Raw genomic sequence first — 17,733 nt, 5'->3', positions numbered from 1 at the left:
AACACTGAACACACGTATCCAAAGTATGTCTGAAAATCCAAACTACAATTGCTAATTATTAATGAATCCAATTACCTTTCTTTAAAAGTTATCCCCTTGTAGTCTAACGCATTTCCCCAGCCTTCTCTACCACACCTTCATGCACATCAGGAAAGATTTTTTTTTGTCTGGGATCCTGCGTAGCTCCAACATCACTGTCATCTTGATGTCTTCTTCAAAATGGGTCCCTTGACCTCCTTCAGCCTGCGAAAGAAAACAAAACACAGAATGGGGTCGGATGAGTTGGGAGGTTGCTCCACCATGGTGATGTTTGACTCTATGAGAAACTGTCACATACTCAGGTTACTGCGCAAGTGGGTTGTCATGGTGAAGCAGCCATGAGTTGTCCTGCCACAACTCTTGCCTCTTCTCACACACTAAATGCAGCAAACGTCACAGGATCTATTTGTAGACATTCTGGTTGATCGTCTGGCCTACAGTGACTGATGGTTCGAGTTTTGGTCTCAAATGCATCTTTTGTTACACCGCTCCTGGAACCTCTTTGACATACATACATTGTATCTACAGGGATTTTGTTGTTGAAGAAAGTATTCCCATAGTGATGGAATTCAAGGCGACCACCTATTGCATTTGCATTTCACTGGATATTGTGCAAATGAGGACTTTCTATGGCATGGGGAAAGGATGAAGTTACATAATCCATGTAGGTGATAATGGGTGAACCATTTTGGTATGACACAAATCTTATTGGCAGCTGGAGGACAGAATGCTCCCCTCATAACTTTAACTTGCATGCAGCAAGAAGCTTTATGTTTAATTGCCGTTAACATTCCTAATTCACTACTTTTGATTATATGAAATGCCTTCCAAATGAGTTATCAATTAATCATACCAGCCTTTATCATCCACGGCTGTGTTCCCATAAACAGTGCCCGAGCTCTTCCTCCATTACCATTTCTTTTTGACATTAAATTAAATTCAAAAAAGAAAGAGGCGTAATGAATAATTGATTAATCATAGCTGTTACGAGGCTAAGAAATTACAGTCCTACTTGGAGGTGTTCCCTTACAGTAATGAGACAGCTTAATTTTACCAAGGCTCTTAGGCCGCTGCTGCACTAATATTTGATGAGAGCAAGAGAGGCTCCGAGGAATGGGCTTGGGATGAAACAAAAAGGAACAAACAGGTCTGGGTGTGCCAGGTGCTCTTCTCTTTGAGCATGGAGGACACGCACACACACAGAATGGAAATAGTGACCTGGTTGTTCTCTCGCAGTGACTTACTTGCAAGCACACTCCAACTGGGACCAAGTGTGTGCACACTTGAATGCCTCAGTGTCGGTGCCAAGGTGTGGACCACAACAAAGCCCTGTCAGCACTCCGGCACATGAGCAAATAAGGAAAGGTGGGCACAGAGGAAATTGTGGGTGGATGCAGGGATGAACATCGGAACGAACAGGATAGAAAAAGGGCAATTGAAGCAAAAGGATTAGACAGCTGTTTACTGGCATCTCCAGAGCCCAGCAGCAGCAGGAGTTTACTTTTAATCTCTGTCATTTCTTCCTCAGACTGTCTGTTTGCCTGTCTGTCTCTCAAGCAAGCCAACCCCTCGTTGGATCTGTTCTCCCACTTGTTTTTGCATTCCCCAAAAGTGTTAATCATATTCCGTGCTTTAATCAGCAGAATTTTAGCAGTTCCGCAGACTCCGCCGGCTCATAGGATATACTCCCTTTATATTTACCATATGATAGTGGAAGTTTGTCTTCCTATAGCAACAATTTAGCGCAATCTAATGAGATTATTGTTGTAGGATGTGGCCTTTTTAAAAAGCATTCAATTTTGTTTGGGACTGTCAGAAAGGTATTCATTTCTACAAGGGATGTTCGATACCACTTTGTTTGTCAGACCAATACTCAATTCGTGAGTAGTCACCGATACTAAGCAGCGATTACCCTGGCAAGCCACACTAAATGAGTGATTCTGGAAACCACCCCATTCACTGCGGCTCGGCTTCAGTTCAAAACGAGCCACCCAATCAAAGTCGGGTATTTTCGGTGAAGTGCGCAACGTCACTCTTTGGTGGCGGGAGTCCATCCTCATTCAAAATGGCACGTGAGAAACAATAATTTGTTAACATCATTCTGCAATAAATCAGGTTCAAAACCAGAACAGGCAATTAAACCTCAACAGCTGAGGGAAGTGCAAGCATTTTTTTTTCAAAAGTCAACCTGGATTTCTTTTTCTTTTATATGACATCCACTCTGCTGATTGGTTCCTTTGTCAGTTTGTTCAAGTTTGCCTCGCCTCAAAACATTTATTTGATGCGACACCCCAGCAGTGTTGAGCCTGACATGCCAGGCTCAGTCAACATTTTTTAGTACATTTAATACGTAATTTTGCCCCAAAAACAGTGATTTTTTTTTTTTTTAAAGACCTTCATATCCCAATATGGCAGTTTTACTAGTACTGGTAATATAAAGCATGTATAGTTGCATATATTTTAAACAATAATTTCTTGACTATTTAAGTTCAAATTAATCATTTCCTCAAGGCACACCCAATTAATCACTGCTTTAAACATTATTATTAAAATGTCTTATTTGGCATTTTGCATGTTAGTTTTCACAGTAGTAATTTGTTTTATAATCACATGCAAATTGGAAGCAAAAGTACGAGAGACTTTTTTTTTTAGAAAGAAGTGACAGGAATTGTGATTGTTTCTCCCCCACATTGAAGTCTTGGAAACTAAGATGGACATTCCTCTATAATCAGTCACACTGTGCAGATGGCTCCATATTCTCCACATTTACATTTTTCAAAGCCTCGCCATAAACTTTATGTCTCTACTGGCTGCGCTTTCATCATCTAGCCCTCATCAAAAAAAGCATCTGAAATCATCACATTTTACTTTCTCAATCTTTTCCAACTTAATCTCTTCATGTGCATACTCAGTTTGCCCTGACACAAAGGTGCAATCATGAATCCTCCCTTTATTTCAGATATGTGTTATTTTCATTGTGCCAGCTTTGTGCCATTGCACTTGACAGATACAACAAGCATTGTTGTTCCAAAATGCCTGCTTATAGAAAGATGTACTGCAATGAAATGCAGGGATTTGACTCAGAACCTTCTGTTGTATTTTGTCCTTGAAAACTAAATTTATACTGGTTGAAGATTTTAGCTACATGAAAAGCAAAGAGCAATCTATGAATGAAAAACCAGCAAATGTGAAACAGAGAGGTTGGAAAATGAAACAGGGCCATACCACAGGCATTGGCCCTGGTTAGGGAAAACGGTTTGTAATGCCATACTGCAGGCATTGGGCGTGGCTGGTGAAAACTGTTTGTAATGCCTTGAAGAAGTGATTAACCCCTTGTGGAATAAGTAGCAGACATCAAATGGGTAGATGAAGGAAAACCACAGTCATGATGAGCAGAAACATGTTGAAACCTATAAGAAAAAACAACTGTTAATGGAATCAGCAAAGGGCAGGAGTGAAGGTCATGCATATGAACAAAAGTGCAGACGTAAAGATAAAGATATAAACCACACATGAAAAAGGGAAATAGGAAGACCAGGGATGACATGGCCTTATAAAAAAAAAAAAAAGGCTCATCAGATAATGGGAGCAACAAAATGAACTCAGTTTTCTACAAAACCATGTTGTCTGGAAATAAATACAAATGCAACCAAACAAATTGGAATTTGATGATGAAAACCTCATCTAGATAATGGTCAAAACAATTGAGGTGTTCACTGGGGGGGAGGAAGTGAAAGGTTTTACACTGATAATCCGGATTTAAAACCCATAAAGCATGTATTTTTAAAATTACATAGAATATGAAGGAAAATATATATATCGCTTGACTCTAGTTCAAGTCTATGTGCTCCAATATTTCCTGAAATTTGGAGATTATAATTATTATATTTCAAGTTTTTATGTACCTGGAAAGCAAATACAAATGCTGCCTGTTTAACCGTTCCGCTATTTAACACTAACTTTTGACCATCCTATGATGTCATCTCTCTGATCTTAGCTCCCTGTCCGGCCGCATTGTGGGAGGTGTCTGGTGGTTCTTCACCCTCATCATTATCTCATCCTATACTGCCAACTTGGCGGCTTTCCTAACTGTGGAGAGGATGGTGTCCCCTATAGAGAGTGCTGAAGATTTGGCCAAGCAAACAGAGATTGCCTATGGAACACTGGATGCTGGCTCAACTAAAGAGTTTTTCAGGGTAAGAGCTTTAAAACAAAACAAATCTTCTTTACTACAAAGTGTGAATTTGCACACAATCTTTTTGCAGGTTTTGAAGACTTTTATGTAACAGGTGACAATGTTGTCAAAATAATCTCAAATTGAATTGACCCGTTTACAGTTTAGAAAGAAATGTTGGTGAATGATGCAAAGCAGTTCACTCAAGTTGGAAGAACCTGCCAACTGACCTTAATTAGCATTGTCAATACCCATTTCTTACATCAGTGGTTTTCTTATCTTGTTTTTTTTTTCGGCATGATTTCCACAGCCTTATTAGATGCGTGTGTGTGTGTGTGCTTTCATTTTCACGTTGCACAATGTGAAATAGGTGAATTGTCAGTTCCCTACATGCTCACAATGTGCCTTGGAATTAAGGTCTCGATTTATGAAAAAATATTTTAAAAAGGTATCTCCCTTAACATTTGCAAAAATTAAGATATTTAAATTTGTAGCTACTGTATATTGGTGAATGAGGTTTTCTCTGCGTACTACAACTTCCTCACCTCATTCTGAAAACATGCATGTTAGGTCAGTTGAAGACTCAAAATTGCCCATTGTGTGCGTTGTGTACTCTACAACAACATTTAGTATGTTGCATGCAACTGTGCTCAAGAAGATTTTCATTAGAAAAGACTCGTTGATGAACGCAATGTGCCGCGTGTGAATATTCCAAATGACTTTGTATCATTCCCCAGATTAACACTTGTTTAATCATTTCCATTAGAGATCTAAAATTGCTGTGTTTGAGAAGATGTGGTCCTACATGAAGGCTGCCGACCCATCTGTCTTCGTCAAGACCACAGATGAGGGTGTCATAAGAGTTCGGAAATCCAAAGGAAAGTATGCCTACTTGCTGGAATCCACCATGAATGAGTATATAGAGCAGAGGAAGCCCTGTGACACAATGAAAGTAGGAGGGAATCTGGACTCAAAAGGTTATGGCATTGCCACTCCTAAGGGATCCCCTCTCAGGTAAAACCCCGACACTGCAGCAAAGCTGAATAAAAGCTCAGGGAAGCTTTTATTTAAGTTTGTGCATGAGCTAAATCGTGTATTTTTATTCTACCATGATATGCTTTGTTTTGTTTCATTTTTATTGCCTTATCATGACATGATTACGCATGTACTGATTTATAGAGCAGTGAAGTTACATTAATTGGTTAATTTAAGTATGTTCAGGTCTGTTTGTTTCTTTAAACACAGTGTTGTGTCTTTAGGAAATAATACACTCAAACTTGTGAGCGCCTGATTAAATGCAGTTGAGCAATCCTATTATTCAGTGAATTACACGTTTTTCTTATGAGCGGTTCTGGTAGCTTTGGGAATGAATTATCCTCTAAATTTTATGGCATGTAATGCAACCGCACTTAATGCACAGAGAAAAATTCACACTGGTGAATGTGTCCATCATAAGCCAACAGACCCTCAAAGCAGGAGGCCAGTGAAGAGAACATTCACGCAGCCACCTGCCTTAAGTCAGGGCTCACACCAGCGAGTGTCGTGTCAACCAAATTGAATATGTGGCCTATTAAGTGTAATAATTGATGTAACTAATGATAATGTATGCTGACTGCTCTTCTGCCATCAATGTCCAAGTGCAGCAGCTGCCATTTTGCATTACATCAACAACCATTCATGCTTCTGCTGCTGCAGAGAGGGAGAGCTGCAGCCAGTGCTATCTGAAGCCTTTAATCCCAAACTAATAAGGCTCATTCATTTTAATGAAAGGAGCCATATGGTGAAATTTCATTCAACATTGCAAAGGATTCATTTGGGCTTCCACCTTGATTCGCAGCCAAAAGGTCAGATAAAACTGACAAGAAATGCTTGCAGTAGTTCAATCACAGCATCTTTTAAATTAGACTAGAATGGGATTCAATAGTACCAGTCAAGTGTTGAAATATTTTTCAAAGTCATAAAGTCATCTACATTGTAGAGTAAATTTGCTGAGGACCTTCAGAAGCTCTCTCTCTATGTGGTGTTTAATCCTTTTGCTTTCAAGGTGCCACAAACAGATTGGTGATACCACACAGAAGCAATTTGTGATTTTTAATTGATGTTTTCAGCACAGTGGACAGCAAATATGTTTTTGAAAAACATCAATGCACTGTAGTTTGAAATGCATGCGTAATTTTCTATTAATCTGAAAAACAACACAAATAAACCCTGTGTTTTTCAGATAAAGAGGAAATAATGACATGCATGCATTTTATTGGAAAGTAGGGATGGGCATATTCAACTAACATAAATTGCTGTTGATTCATCGTGTCTTGTATCAACCAAGTCCAAGTTTTACTTAGCTGCAACCAGCAGATGTGCGTTTGATTCGGACTCAACCAGTGGGAACAGTGTACAGAAAGAGAGATTGAAAAAAAATAACAATAATAATCGACATTGACTCATTCCAAAAATATAATAAAATGCCCATCCCAATTGGAAAGCTATGAAAATATGCTCACATTGTTGCCCAGATGACATAACTAACTCTTGTTTTTGCAGAAGGCGCTGACTGCTTTTGCTGACGATATACATTTTTTTATTGTCTTGATGTCCTGTCATACATTTTGAATATGTATGATCTCCTGCCACCAACATGCCCGCCAGCCCGTTAATCCCATCCCACCTCCCTAAATGGACATCAGATGGTCTTGAACAGAGTGACCAAACAAACGAATTTCCTGACCATCCGTGTCCATGCACTTTGACTTCTTTCTTTCTGTCTAAGTGCGAGACTGAGAAAGAATTCACGGGTTTTACCAATTCAGAGGCTATTGTGATTGTATTCCCTACAGCTGTTTTGTACACTGAGGCTTGCAAATAAAGACTTTCCTGCATCCAATCAGAGAGGAAGAACTCTAAAAAAATCTAGCTGCAGTGAGAGCTGCCGTGTCAGTAATTTGATGGAAAATACGGCAGATATTCATACGATAATCAAAGTCTGATTGCTGATTCTTCTTTTCTATGATTTGTGAGTTAGGAGTGTCTTTGTCTGCATTCGTCAGCGACAGGAAATACACTCGCTCACCAGAGGGAGGGTGCAGCCACAAAGGAGATGATTTGAATGAGGATGATGATGATGGATGTTCAAAACATCATCTGTAGTCTGTCCCATAATTTTCTTCAGTTTTGTTTTCTACAAGTAAAAACCTGACTGTCTTTCTAAGGGCCGAGTACATTTGGCTTTGCTGATAAATGAGTCGTTGTGAGCTTTAATACACTAGGAGGCGGTTTGGGGTTGAATATCGATCTGGCGGTTACCATAGCGATCCACACGCTGTCGTCACTGAAAGGAAATTGCCATCTGTAGACAGACTTCCGCATCCAAGACATCTCCATTTATAGTGTCTGCTGCGTCTCCCTCTGAGGCCGCTCCTTGGTAAAACCTGACTCGATTGTTTTATGGGCATCCAGCATTTCAGCCCACTGCAGATGTACAATTAACAACGTGTGCATCTTAAAGCCAGGGCTCCTGCTTCATATCAGTAGCTACATGCAGGAGCTTCAATTAGTAAATAAGTCAATGTTGTCATAATCACCACCACCACATGATTCTTACCTCCTTATTTCTGTCGCCTACAGTAGAGTGTTTCCTAATGGCTATCGTTTCATATTATTTTCAAGAAACCCTGTAAACCTGGCAGTGTTAAAACTGAACGAGCAGGGCCTCTTGGACAAATTGAAAAACAAGTGGTGGTACGACAAGGGAGAGTGCGGCAGCGGGGGCGGGGACTCCAAGGTCAGAGCCGGTTTGATAACCCCTGAGGTTAACCGACCACCACCTCTGGGTGCGTGGTGCTTGTATGGGGAGGGGGGTAACCGGCAGACCCTCACTGCGATACCATTCCGGGATAAAAATAAATAAATTTAAAAAAACTACACGCGGCAACAGTTGTATTTAAAGCAAAATTCAGTTCAAAAACTCTTTGATCAAAACACAATCAGCATCAGTGATGGACAAAGGAGGGTGTGCAGTGTGCCGGTTACCCAAAGTGATATAGTAATACACATCTACTGCCTTAGGGAGCAAGCACAACAAGCTAGATGGAGTATTAATGCATATCACTTTGATTCCAAAGTTCCTAATGATGTTTATGCCATCTGTATTTATGTGTGTGGGTGTGTGGGTGTGCATGTGCGTGATGTGATACTTTCTTCTTTCTTTAACCGTAGCGCAGCTCAAGTATTAACGTGTGAATGTTTTTTGCTATGTTTCTGAATCAATAACATAAAATAACATGGTATAATATGTTATTTATGTTATTTCTTTGTGGTTGGAAGAATCCCAGTAAACCTAGCGGTGTTGAAACTCAATGAGCAAGCCGTCTTAGACAAACTGAAAAACAAATGGTGGTACGATAAAGGGGAATGTGGCAACAAGGACTCCGGAAGAAAGGTTAGTCTCTATCCTGATTCTGTCTCCTCACAGTACCTCCCAGCACAACCCTGTCCTGATCCTAGCCCAGCCCTAAATCTAGGCCGAGAGGCCTCTGATCAATTGTGCACTCTAGCCGTAGCTACTACAGTACTGGCCGGGATATAAGACAATAGTCCTATTTATTTTAATTTCAAATTCTTGATCCTAAAGTAACTTTCTATGACGATAATTGGGATTGAATTTATGAAAAATTAAAAGAGGGCCTGTCACTCCTTCCAAAAAGTAATCTATCAATTACTTCTTTTTTTTTATTCATGATTTGGGGGAGGGAGCGGGAACGTCCTTAAATTGTTTTCAGCCATGTTAAATATTTGACAATTTGTTATTCTGCACCTGCACAATACAATTTAAATTTATGCTATTGAACACCCTTGATCAATTCTTAAAAGTGTTGCCCAACATAAAGAATTGGATGTTACTTAACTGCTGTACAGGATTCATTAAATAAGGATATTTTATTTTGATTCTATAAAAAAAAAAAACGAAAAAAAAAACCAAAAACGTTTGTAATTTTCACATTTGAATTATTGCCTTACATCCGGGCACGTACTTTATTGGCAATCTGATGGCTTAGGTTTTAAAATAGTTGATGTTTGTATAATTTTGAAATAGTTTTTGTTTTGTGTCAAGATTACTATCCTGTAATTATACTTCTTTAAAAGCAAATGCATGCATTTCAGTTTCTAAAATTGCTCAAAGGTCAAAAGATCATATTATTAACTGCTGAACAAAATCGTACTCCACTACTGTCTGTAAACTCAACCCTGAGTCATATCGCATGTGTTTGCACTTTGGTTTCATTCTCTGCAAGAAGCCAGTTCTCTCTATTATTTGATAGACTTTCTTATGAAAAACGCCTCGGAGATTATTTGCCCACTACCTTGTATTTCCAAACAATACTTGTTTATACGCACTTCTTTTAGTTGCTGGGAAACAAATGCGCCAGTTGTGTTTATTCCAAGAAAACAAACCAGAAACCAGCATAGCATTGAGGCATGAATCTCATTTATTTTGAGGGTTTATAAATGCCCATGAAGATAATTTAATGAGCATAAATTTTGCTTGGCAGCAGGAATTTGACTCTGACAATCATCATGTTGCTGCAATTTAGTCTGATAACCTGCAGCCTGTCATGCCGTCACAACACATAATTTGACAACAACCTTCCAATATGAAACTCAACTTCATTATACCGTATAATGCTTCAATATGCAGCTCAACATTAGTCAGCCATAAAACAGACTTGTAATAAAAACACAAATCTGTTTGAGTGCTTAAAATTAGTCATTATATGCATGTATATTAGAAAGGCACGGGGCAACATTTAATGTGTGGCCTGTGTCATGAAACATAATTAATTTACTCATCGCTGGACAAGTGATCAAACACAACTCACAATTCAGATTTTACCAATGTGGCTATAGGCTTGTTGCACAGCACAATGGTTGTGACTCGTGGCTCTAACATGTCCTTATGAAGTCCAAATCTGCCATCAAATTAACACTTTAGTACATGTTGCATTGTTACATGCAACTTGTGCAGATGGCCTTGTGGTTCTGAGAGTAGTTATTGTCACCTGAGTCTACCTTATCGCTGCAAGATAAATTATGGCGTTATCCATTTAAATTGTATCACTGATAAGCCTTGAATATGTTCCTATGGTGATATTTGTTTGTTTGTCAGTGTTTTTATGTTTGTATGTGTGTGCGTGTGTGTGTGTATGCGCGCATGTGTGTGTGACTTCCATTGACATCTCTTGATTTGTAAGTCTCATAGTATACATTGATTGCGTCTTTCTGTATCAATGAATACATGCACACTAACATTGGTCAAAACATTGGGTACACGTGACCTGCTCTTTAAATGCAAGCTGTTTAGTGTTGCGTTCACCTGTGGCCAACTAATTTTGTCAATTGATAATTTTTGTATTGTTTTCCATTGGATCTCGATTGTGTCCCCGATGGAGCTCTTACTGAAGTGTCCCTAATGTTGTGGCCAATGATTATAGTATATATGGATGTACAACTCTATAGAACTGTATGTCATGTAGTGAAGGCATTTTTGCAGTTTGCTGTGTGTGTGTGTGTGTGTGTGTGCGTGTCTGTGTGTGTGTATGTGTGTGTATGTGTGTGTGTACGCGTGTGTGTGTGTGTCTTTGTGTGTCTGCGTGTGTTTGTGTGTGTGGGTACATTCTCAGTCAATCATGAGTGCATAAATGTGAATGTTGTCTGTTGCTATGCTCCAAAATCCCTGCTCACCGATTGGCTCCCCCATCCTGTCACTCCCTTCAGGACAAGACAAGCGCTCTGAGCCTCAGCAACGTGGCCGGAGTCTTCTACATCCTGATTGGCGGCCTGGGCCTGGCCATGCTTGTGGCGCTGGTGGAGTTCTGCTACAAATCCAGGACGGAGTCACGCCGAATGAAGGTGTCAACCGCACGAGCCGCTGCTGCCTCAGCTGCTCAGGCCTTTCACTGCTCAGCCTTAGACAGTGGTGCTAGCGCCCCCTACACAGAGCTGCAGAGCTACGGCCTGTACGCCAACAACACTGTTAAGATATAAGGGCAGAGCACAGCCACGGGGTAGGAAATGCTGTGATTAAGCCATGATGATGATGATGATGATTATGATGATGATGACATCCGCCTCCTCATCCACCGCCCATCTAACCGTGGCCACAGTAGGGCCTTTCACGGCTTCCACCGCAGCTCAAACGCTCTCCTGTACCTCTCCTTCCTCCTGTCGCTCCCTCACTAAGTTTTCGTGTTACTGATGGCCTGTAGATGTCCTTAATCACTTAATTCAAAATTGCCCACATACCTGTTTAATTTTAGGACCTAACACAAAGTACTTCCAATCACATGATTTATCTCTTGGCTAAATTAAGTTTCACATTGACAAAATCAAAGCTCGAACCAGGCTCACTTAAAGATCACTAAGAAGGCATTTTACCACATAATGAACCCATTGCACCACACATCACAGAATCAAAAACCTTTGTTGAAAAGAGGAATTTGATCCCTTGAGCAAAATACAATCACTTCACGTGAATAAAGTGTGTGAATAAAGTTTGATTTTGATTCCTGCATAATCCTAAATTTCATGTTCCCTCCCTATGCCCTAAACATCATTGCATAGTAAAATACAACACAACAAAATTGAAATCTCATTAAAACTCAGCATTATCTTTTTGCAGAAGACTGTTGTAACATCTCTTACATTGACTGTCATTCGCAATGATGTGAGTGAAATTACTTTGTACGCACACACCTACACACATGCTGTAGACAGAAGTTGAAGTTGGAGGAAAGGTATAAAGGCAATTTGAATTACAGTGATGCATCTATCTACTTCTGTCACTCTGAATAAATCTGTCCCCTGCTCCTTCTGCTCTTTTTGCTGACTGTCTTGCAAAGCAGTCCCCATTGTGGTTGAACATTATTTATATGTACGTATACCATAAGGCAGGCCTGTGTTCCATCACTGCTTTAATGTAGAACCTTCTTATTGCATTTCATAAGTCTCAAAGTATGAATTTGTTGCTATATATTTCCCGCTACACAAAAAGTTTCCCTTCACGTAGTTTACAGAACTAGGCATTTGCAACAATCTTTTGACATTCTCTGGCTCACCTTCTCTTTTAATAAGCAGAGGGGGGACCTTTTTGTAGGGTATCTTTTCGATCTACTTTTAATCAGCATACAAACGGGCACTCGATCAGTATGCTGATGAAATTGCTGAGCTGCCGTGCCTTTATGCTGTCTGACTCAGAACGCAACAGTGCTGTTCCCATTAGCGTGATTCACGAGTTGCAGCACAGCACTCAGAGGTTGCCCCAGATCATGTGTGCTTTGTTGAAAATTAATCAGCCCCCGAACCGTCAGCAGCCACAAACAGCGTGCCTAACCGTTCCGACATGACGTCACCTAATAGAACAATTATTCCGATGAATGGAGCCTTAGCTTGCTTCTTACCCACACTTTCTTCAGCACGCCCACGACCCCTGTGTGGACAAGCGGTACAGATAATAAATAGATCAATGGATGGACTATAGCTGATTTTGGGAAAGGGTTAGAGGTAAAAATCAAAAAGTCGGATGTCACAGTGTAATTTCAAACATTAAATCATAATATACTTTGATCATTTTTATAATTTTTGGATTGCCTCGCTCACATTCTCTGATAAAAATAAGACTTTTTGTTTAGGCTAACACATTCAAAAAAAATACACAGGCCACTGTGCTACTGGGAATATTAATTGTTGTTTGGTCATCTGCCAGCATCACATTCAGAGAGGCAAAAATCAATAATACACAGATATTATAATAAGGTCAAAGTGGTAACTGCATCTTTTTTGTTATCTGGTCGTCCAAACATATATGATCATTCTAATTTGCAGTCTGATTGTATTGTGTCCAACAGCAATCCATTAACGACGCAATGCGATGCTCCACCCTGACCAGGATGAGCGGTAACGGGAGCGGAGGAGAAAATGGACGACTCCTCACCCACGACTTCCCCAAGACCATTCAGACACTGCCATGCATGAGCCACACTGCCGGCATAGGGCTGGGTGCCTCAGGAATGTGATCACATGACCGTGGGAAAGGGAGTGGATACAAGGAGGCAGGGTAGAACAAGAAGAGCACAAGACTTTGATGATCTCCAAAACAAATCGTGGCTGTGTGGTTTGACCCTTAAATTTTCTTGGCTGTGCCCGACCGGAACAAGATTTAACTTACTGCCAAAATGCACTCTTCAAACGTTCGTTACAAGCTACAGAGACTCAAAAGATTTTTAATATGTGGATATTTTTTTTTTTTTTTTTTTTTTTGGGGGGGGGGCAGAAAAAGACAACAGGATGTGTGCTGCAATAAAGAATCTGGGTGTGTTTTTGCAATTTTTTTTAATCATGTTCTTTTGTGTGGGGCAAAAAAAAAAATCTTAAGTGTGCCACCTGTGTTGTGCCATTGCAGTGGAGTTGTTGACTTTAGTCCGCGTGCAATATTTTCACCTCGATTGCTGACCCTGTACTACCTAGATGCTTTCTGGTGGCTGAGGGTGTCTTTGCACTGATGTGGTGATGAAGACAAACACTTGTGACTGCTACAATAATTTCATTTTTGTTTTTTGGACACATGCCTGCACTCTTTCACACTTCAATGTATATGTTGGGGAGGACCAAGTGTTCTGTGTAGCATAGATTTAAGAATATGGTTTGCACCGATGAGCGGTTGAGGTGATTCATTAAAGGCGCTTTCTGTTTCACACAGTTCATGCTCGGGCTACAAAAAAAGAATGCATTGCTGCTGCACCTCATGTGACACATCATGCCTTGTCTTTGTGCCATAGAACCATTATTTGTACACACAAAGATTTTCTGGAGACTGACCTCTTGAGAAGGAAAAGGCACAATGGCGCAATATAGTGTCTATGAGTGACCTTACACTGTATTCCTCTGCTGTGAGGTTTCCAGTGTGTGCCACTGCTCTATTCTGATTTTTTGTTGAGTAAAGGAATCTACTGGCAAATGTATTCCTGAAATTAGAGATGGAGCGCTGGCTCTTATTCATCTCTGTGGTGCATATGATGGAATTTTCATTGTATTCAGTTTTAATGAATTGGCCAATGATGCTACAGTCCCTTGGAAAAAGTATCCATACCCCTTGAACCTTTTAAACTTTTGTAACCTTACAATCACAAACTTTAATGAATTTTGTTGAGATTACCAAAACACAAAATTAACACATTAATTGTAGTCTAGATGCGCTAAGATGGTAGAGATAAACAAAATATTGACACGGGTAAGAATATACCACAATTTTCAGATTTCCTAAAATTTTGAAAAGTATATGTCATTTCCAGGGTGGCTCAGTGGGGCACTGGTTAGCACGTGCACCTCACAGTTACACATCTAAATATTTTCAATCACATGTCCTCTGCAGTGGAATTTCAAAGCAAGTGAAATCATAGGTACCGGACATGAAGACATGAAATTACCATCATTGTACAATCTAAAATTTACATCTAAAGCTGAGATTTTTATCTGAAGGTAACTAGAAGGTTGTGGCTAGTTGTCATATTGGATGCCCGCTGTCCCATCACTTACATTACCACCTACCTTATACTATCGCTTCTTCCTCCAAGATGTCTATTGTTTTCTTTCTCCTTTTCTGCTTTACATTCTATGGATACAAATTTAAAAATTAAGATCTCAAATGACTTACTATTAATGATAAATGGGCAGTTTACCAAAACCATACATATCAGCACCTATTATGTAAATAGAAACAATTTCCTATCTCAAATGTTTGCTTTGCAATGACACTTCTGTGTACCTGAACTGTGTGCATACTTTTGTCTTATTGTGCTGTTGTATTAATTAGGACACGGCACAGCACTCCTCAGTGGAGGCGCCACATTCAGAGAGGTTTTTTATGACATAACAGATTTATAAGAAAGAAAATAAATTAAAAAAAAATACACTCAGTGTTTGTATTATAGAGGAGAGTTCAGTTGCCAGTGTTTTACACTTCGAATAGTGTAAATAAAAAAATTAAAAAAAACATGCTGATGTGGAATAATCTGTTGAAACGTTTAAATCCAGTTTGGGTTTATTTTTTATTTTATTGTTGAAGTTTAAAAATGATTTCATGTTTGTATTTTTAAGTGTGCGTAGTTTAACACAATTTGAATATCCATATTGTTTTCCCTTTTCACTGTATTTTATTCTTAGAATCTAATTGCTGTTCAGACACAAGAACATTGTTTTGTTGTTGTTTTTTTTTTTGTTCTGTTTTATTTAACTAGGAAAGATGTGACAAAGAATCTAAAAAATAAAAAAAAATTAAGATGTTTAAAGGAGGGGGTGAAATTGGAGGAGTATTTTTTTCTAGCCAAAGTGTCCAGGAAGAAAGTCATTGTGCTTTTGTAACAGAATAAAGGAATAAACTATGTATATTTGTTCATGGACATTTGTCTTATTTCGAAGATCCTCATAAACTGTTTGACTCCCTCTTTGAGCAAATAGGATATTAGATAATAGCTTCAGAGATGGGTAATGTGCCTGGCTCAGACAAGATGCACTGATCCCAAAAATAATCTGTGACATTTTGTCTGGCATAAAAGTAGAGAAAAAAAAAAAAGCCTGAACCAGCAAAGCAGCTCTGGAAAGAAAAGAGCAATGAATTTAATGGTCCTCATCACAGTGATAAAGATGATTGAGTAGAGCCTACATTTAATTTCACTGCACTTTCGTATGAATCTACTATTGTAATATTTTTATGTATAAAAACACTAATGGAGATGAGTATCACCACCACTCATCATAATATAGTTCATCAAAAGCACTTATTGTATAATACACATCTCTTATCTCAATGATTAAGTTTGCATTGGCCCTGTGATTGATGGGTGGTCAGTCCAGGGTGATGTCGCCCAAAGTCAGATGGACTCAGCTGCAGCTCCCTGTGACCCTGAACAAAATAAGCAGTACAAAAAAAATGATACTGTGCATGGAAAATTCACAGCGATTACATTTCTTCTACAGATTTATCATGCTTCCATGAGACATCATATGCACTGAAGTAAGAAAATGTAACACAATTAGCAAATCAAAATAGATATGTTTTCCTCCCAACAAGATGAAGTCTCGTTCAGGATTCAGGATTTCATGAGAGTGTGTGAACCTTTTGGAATTACCTGGATAAGCCGGTCTAAAATTGTGATATGCAGTGCTAGTTCTATTTTCGACAAGGAAAAAAAACATTATAGGGGGGGGTCTTCAAGTGAAAAGCAATAGCACCACGATGCATTAGATTTTGTTCCCAAACACTATACTACACACAAATTACAGGAAAACTACAGGATTCATGCATATTTTTGTGATTTTAATCAGTACCTAAAATCTGTTACCAACAATTTAGCAAGCAATAATAAAAAAATATTTATGTCCTTAACACATTTTTTTAAACCTCAAATAAAATGTGATGCATCTCTCGTACTTGATCTTAACACACAAAGGGCCCTATTTTTGTGCCCAACCCAAGTCTCAAGCAAATCACTGTCCGTGCACATGGGTGGAATTTTCTTTTGGTGTTTTCCTAGACTCTCACAGGTGGGAAAGAGTGTTTGCACGGTTGTGCACCGCTATGGGATGGAATGTAGCCAACCCCCGGTCGATCGAAGTGGATCTACTAATTCACTTTAAAATCAGGGCAGATGAGGAGTACAGGGTGCTTGACATGGTGGAAGCAGAAATTGACTCCATGATCCACGTGTGCAGCATTGAGTCACAATCTTTCTTGTAGTCAATCCAGGCAGCACTTAGGTTGGTGGTACTGGTTTTACACACTTGGGTGATTTCCCTGCTCTGCTCATATATTGATCCTTATGCCTTCTCATTTGTCTGCTAGGAGGCCTGATATGAGCTTCCATGTGGTGGTGAGGCAGGTTGGTATTTTGATAGAGTTTCTCCCTTCTGGGGGTCCTTCATAATGCGTGCTGTTCGACCTTGAGTTTGGTTATTGTGGGAGGATGCCCTGATGTTAGCAGCTGGTTCATTTGCACATTTGCACTGCCAGACGTTCATGGAGATAAGTTCGCTTTTTTAGCTAGTAGGCAATTATGTCGGGCTCTGATGCTGTTCAGCTCCTCATCGTTGACATTCTTCCTTGGATATCTGCCACTGTTATGACTGCTGGTTCTTGTTGTGGGATCTTTCTGTGCTCTTTTGTAAATAAATAAGCTAGCCAAATAGATACAAGCACACACAAAGCTAAATACCCTATTACCCTAATATCGTGTTGCAGTATTGTAATAATTGTTAGTAAAGGCTCTTGTTTCTTCTCGTTTGACAAACTATGACCTGTAAGGTTGTGCTCTCCACACAATGTATGCAGTTGCAAAGGAGAGTTTCATAAGTGAACACACACTCACGCACACACAGCTCTAAGAGTGGGACCTCATGCAGTTGCATCTTACATCTCATGTCTCTCAGCATCCACCCCTCAGGCTGTTTCCCTAAGGGGCCTGACGGAAAGGCAG

The 17,733-nt window shown here is 39.6% G+C and overlaps 1 protein-coding gene across 5 annotated transcripts in view; it reads left to right on the top strand.

Annotated features, from left to right (window-relative positions):
- Positions 1-15,658, top strand: part of gria1a (glutamate receptor, ionotropic, AMPA 1a) — a 58,014-nt gene extending 42,356 nt beyond the window's left edge. The window contains exons 12-16 of one of the 5 annotated variants that reach the window (XM_049737714.2): positions 4,037-4,235; positions 4,980-5,227; positions 8,534-8,648; positions 10,982-11,116; positions 13,111-15,658. In XM_049737714.2, coding sequence (XP_049593671.1) covers positions 4,037-4,235; positions 4,980-5,227; positions 8,534-8,648; positions 10,982-11,116; positions 13,111-13,278 — 865 coding nt within the window. In that variant the 3' untranslated portion in view covers positions 13,279-15,658. Of the gene's footprint in view, positions 1-4,036; positions 4,236-4,979; positions 5,228-7,876; positions 7,992-8,533; positions 8,731-9,389; positions 11,272-13,110 lie in introns of those variants that run through there. The other 4 variants (XM_049737707.2, XM_049737729.2, XM_049737721.2 and 1 more) reach the window with 4 other exon arrangements.
- The last annotated feature ends 2,075 nt before the right edge of the window (positions 15,659-17,733 follow it).

Source organism: Syngnathus scovelli, chromosome 1 (assembly GCF_024217435.2).
Source record: "Syngnathus scovelli strain Florida chromosome 1, RoL_Ssco_1.2, whole genome shotgun sequence".
In the NCBI taxonomy this organism is placed as follows: domain Eukaryota; kingdom Metazoa; phylum Chordata; class Actinopteri; order Syngnathiformes; family Syngnathidae; genus Syngnathus; species Syngnathus scovelli.
This window is presented reverse-complemented; position numbering and strand designations above follow the sequence as displayed.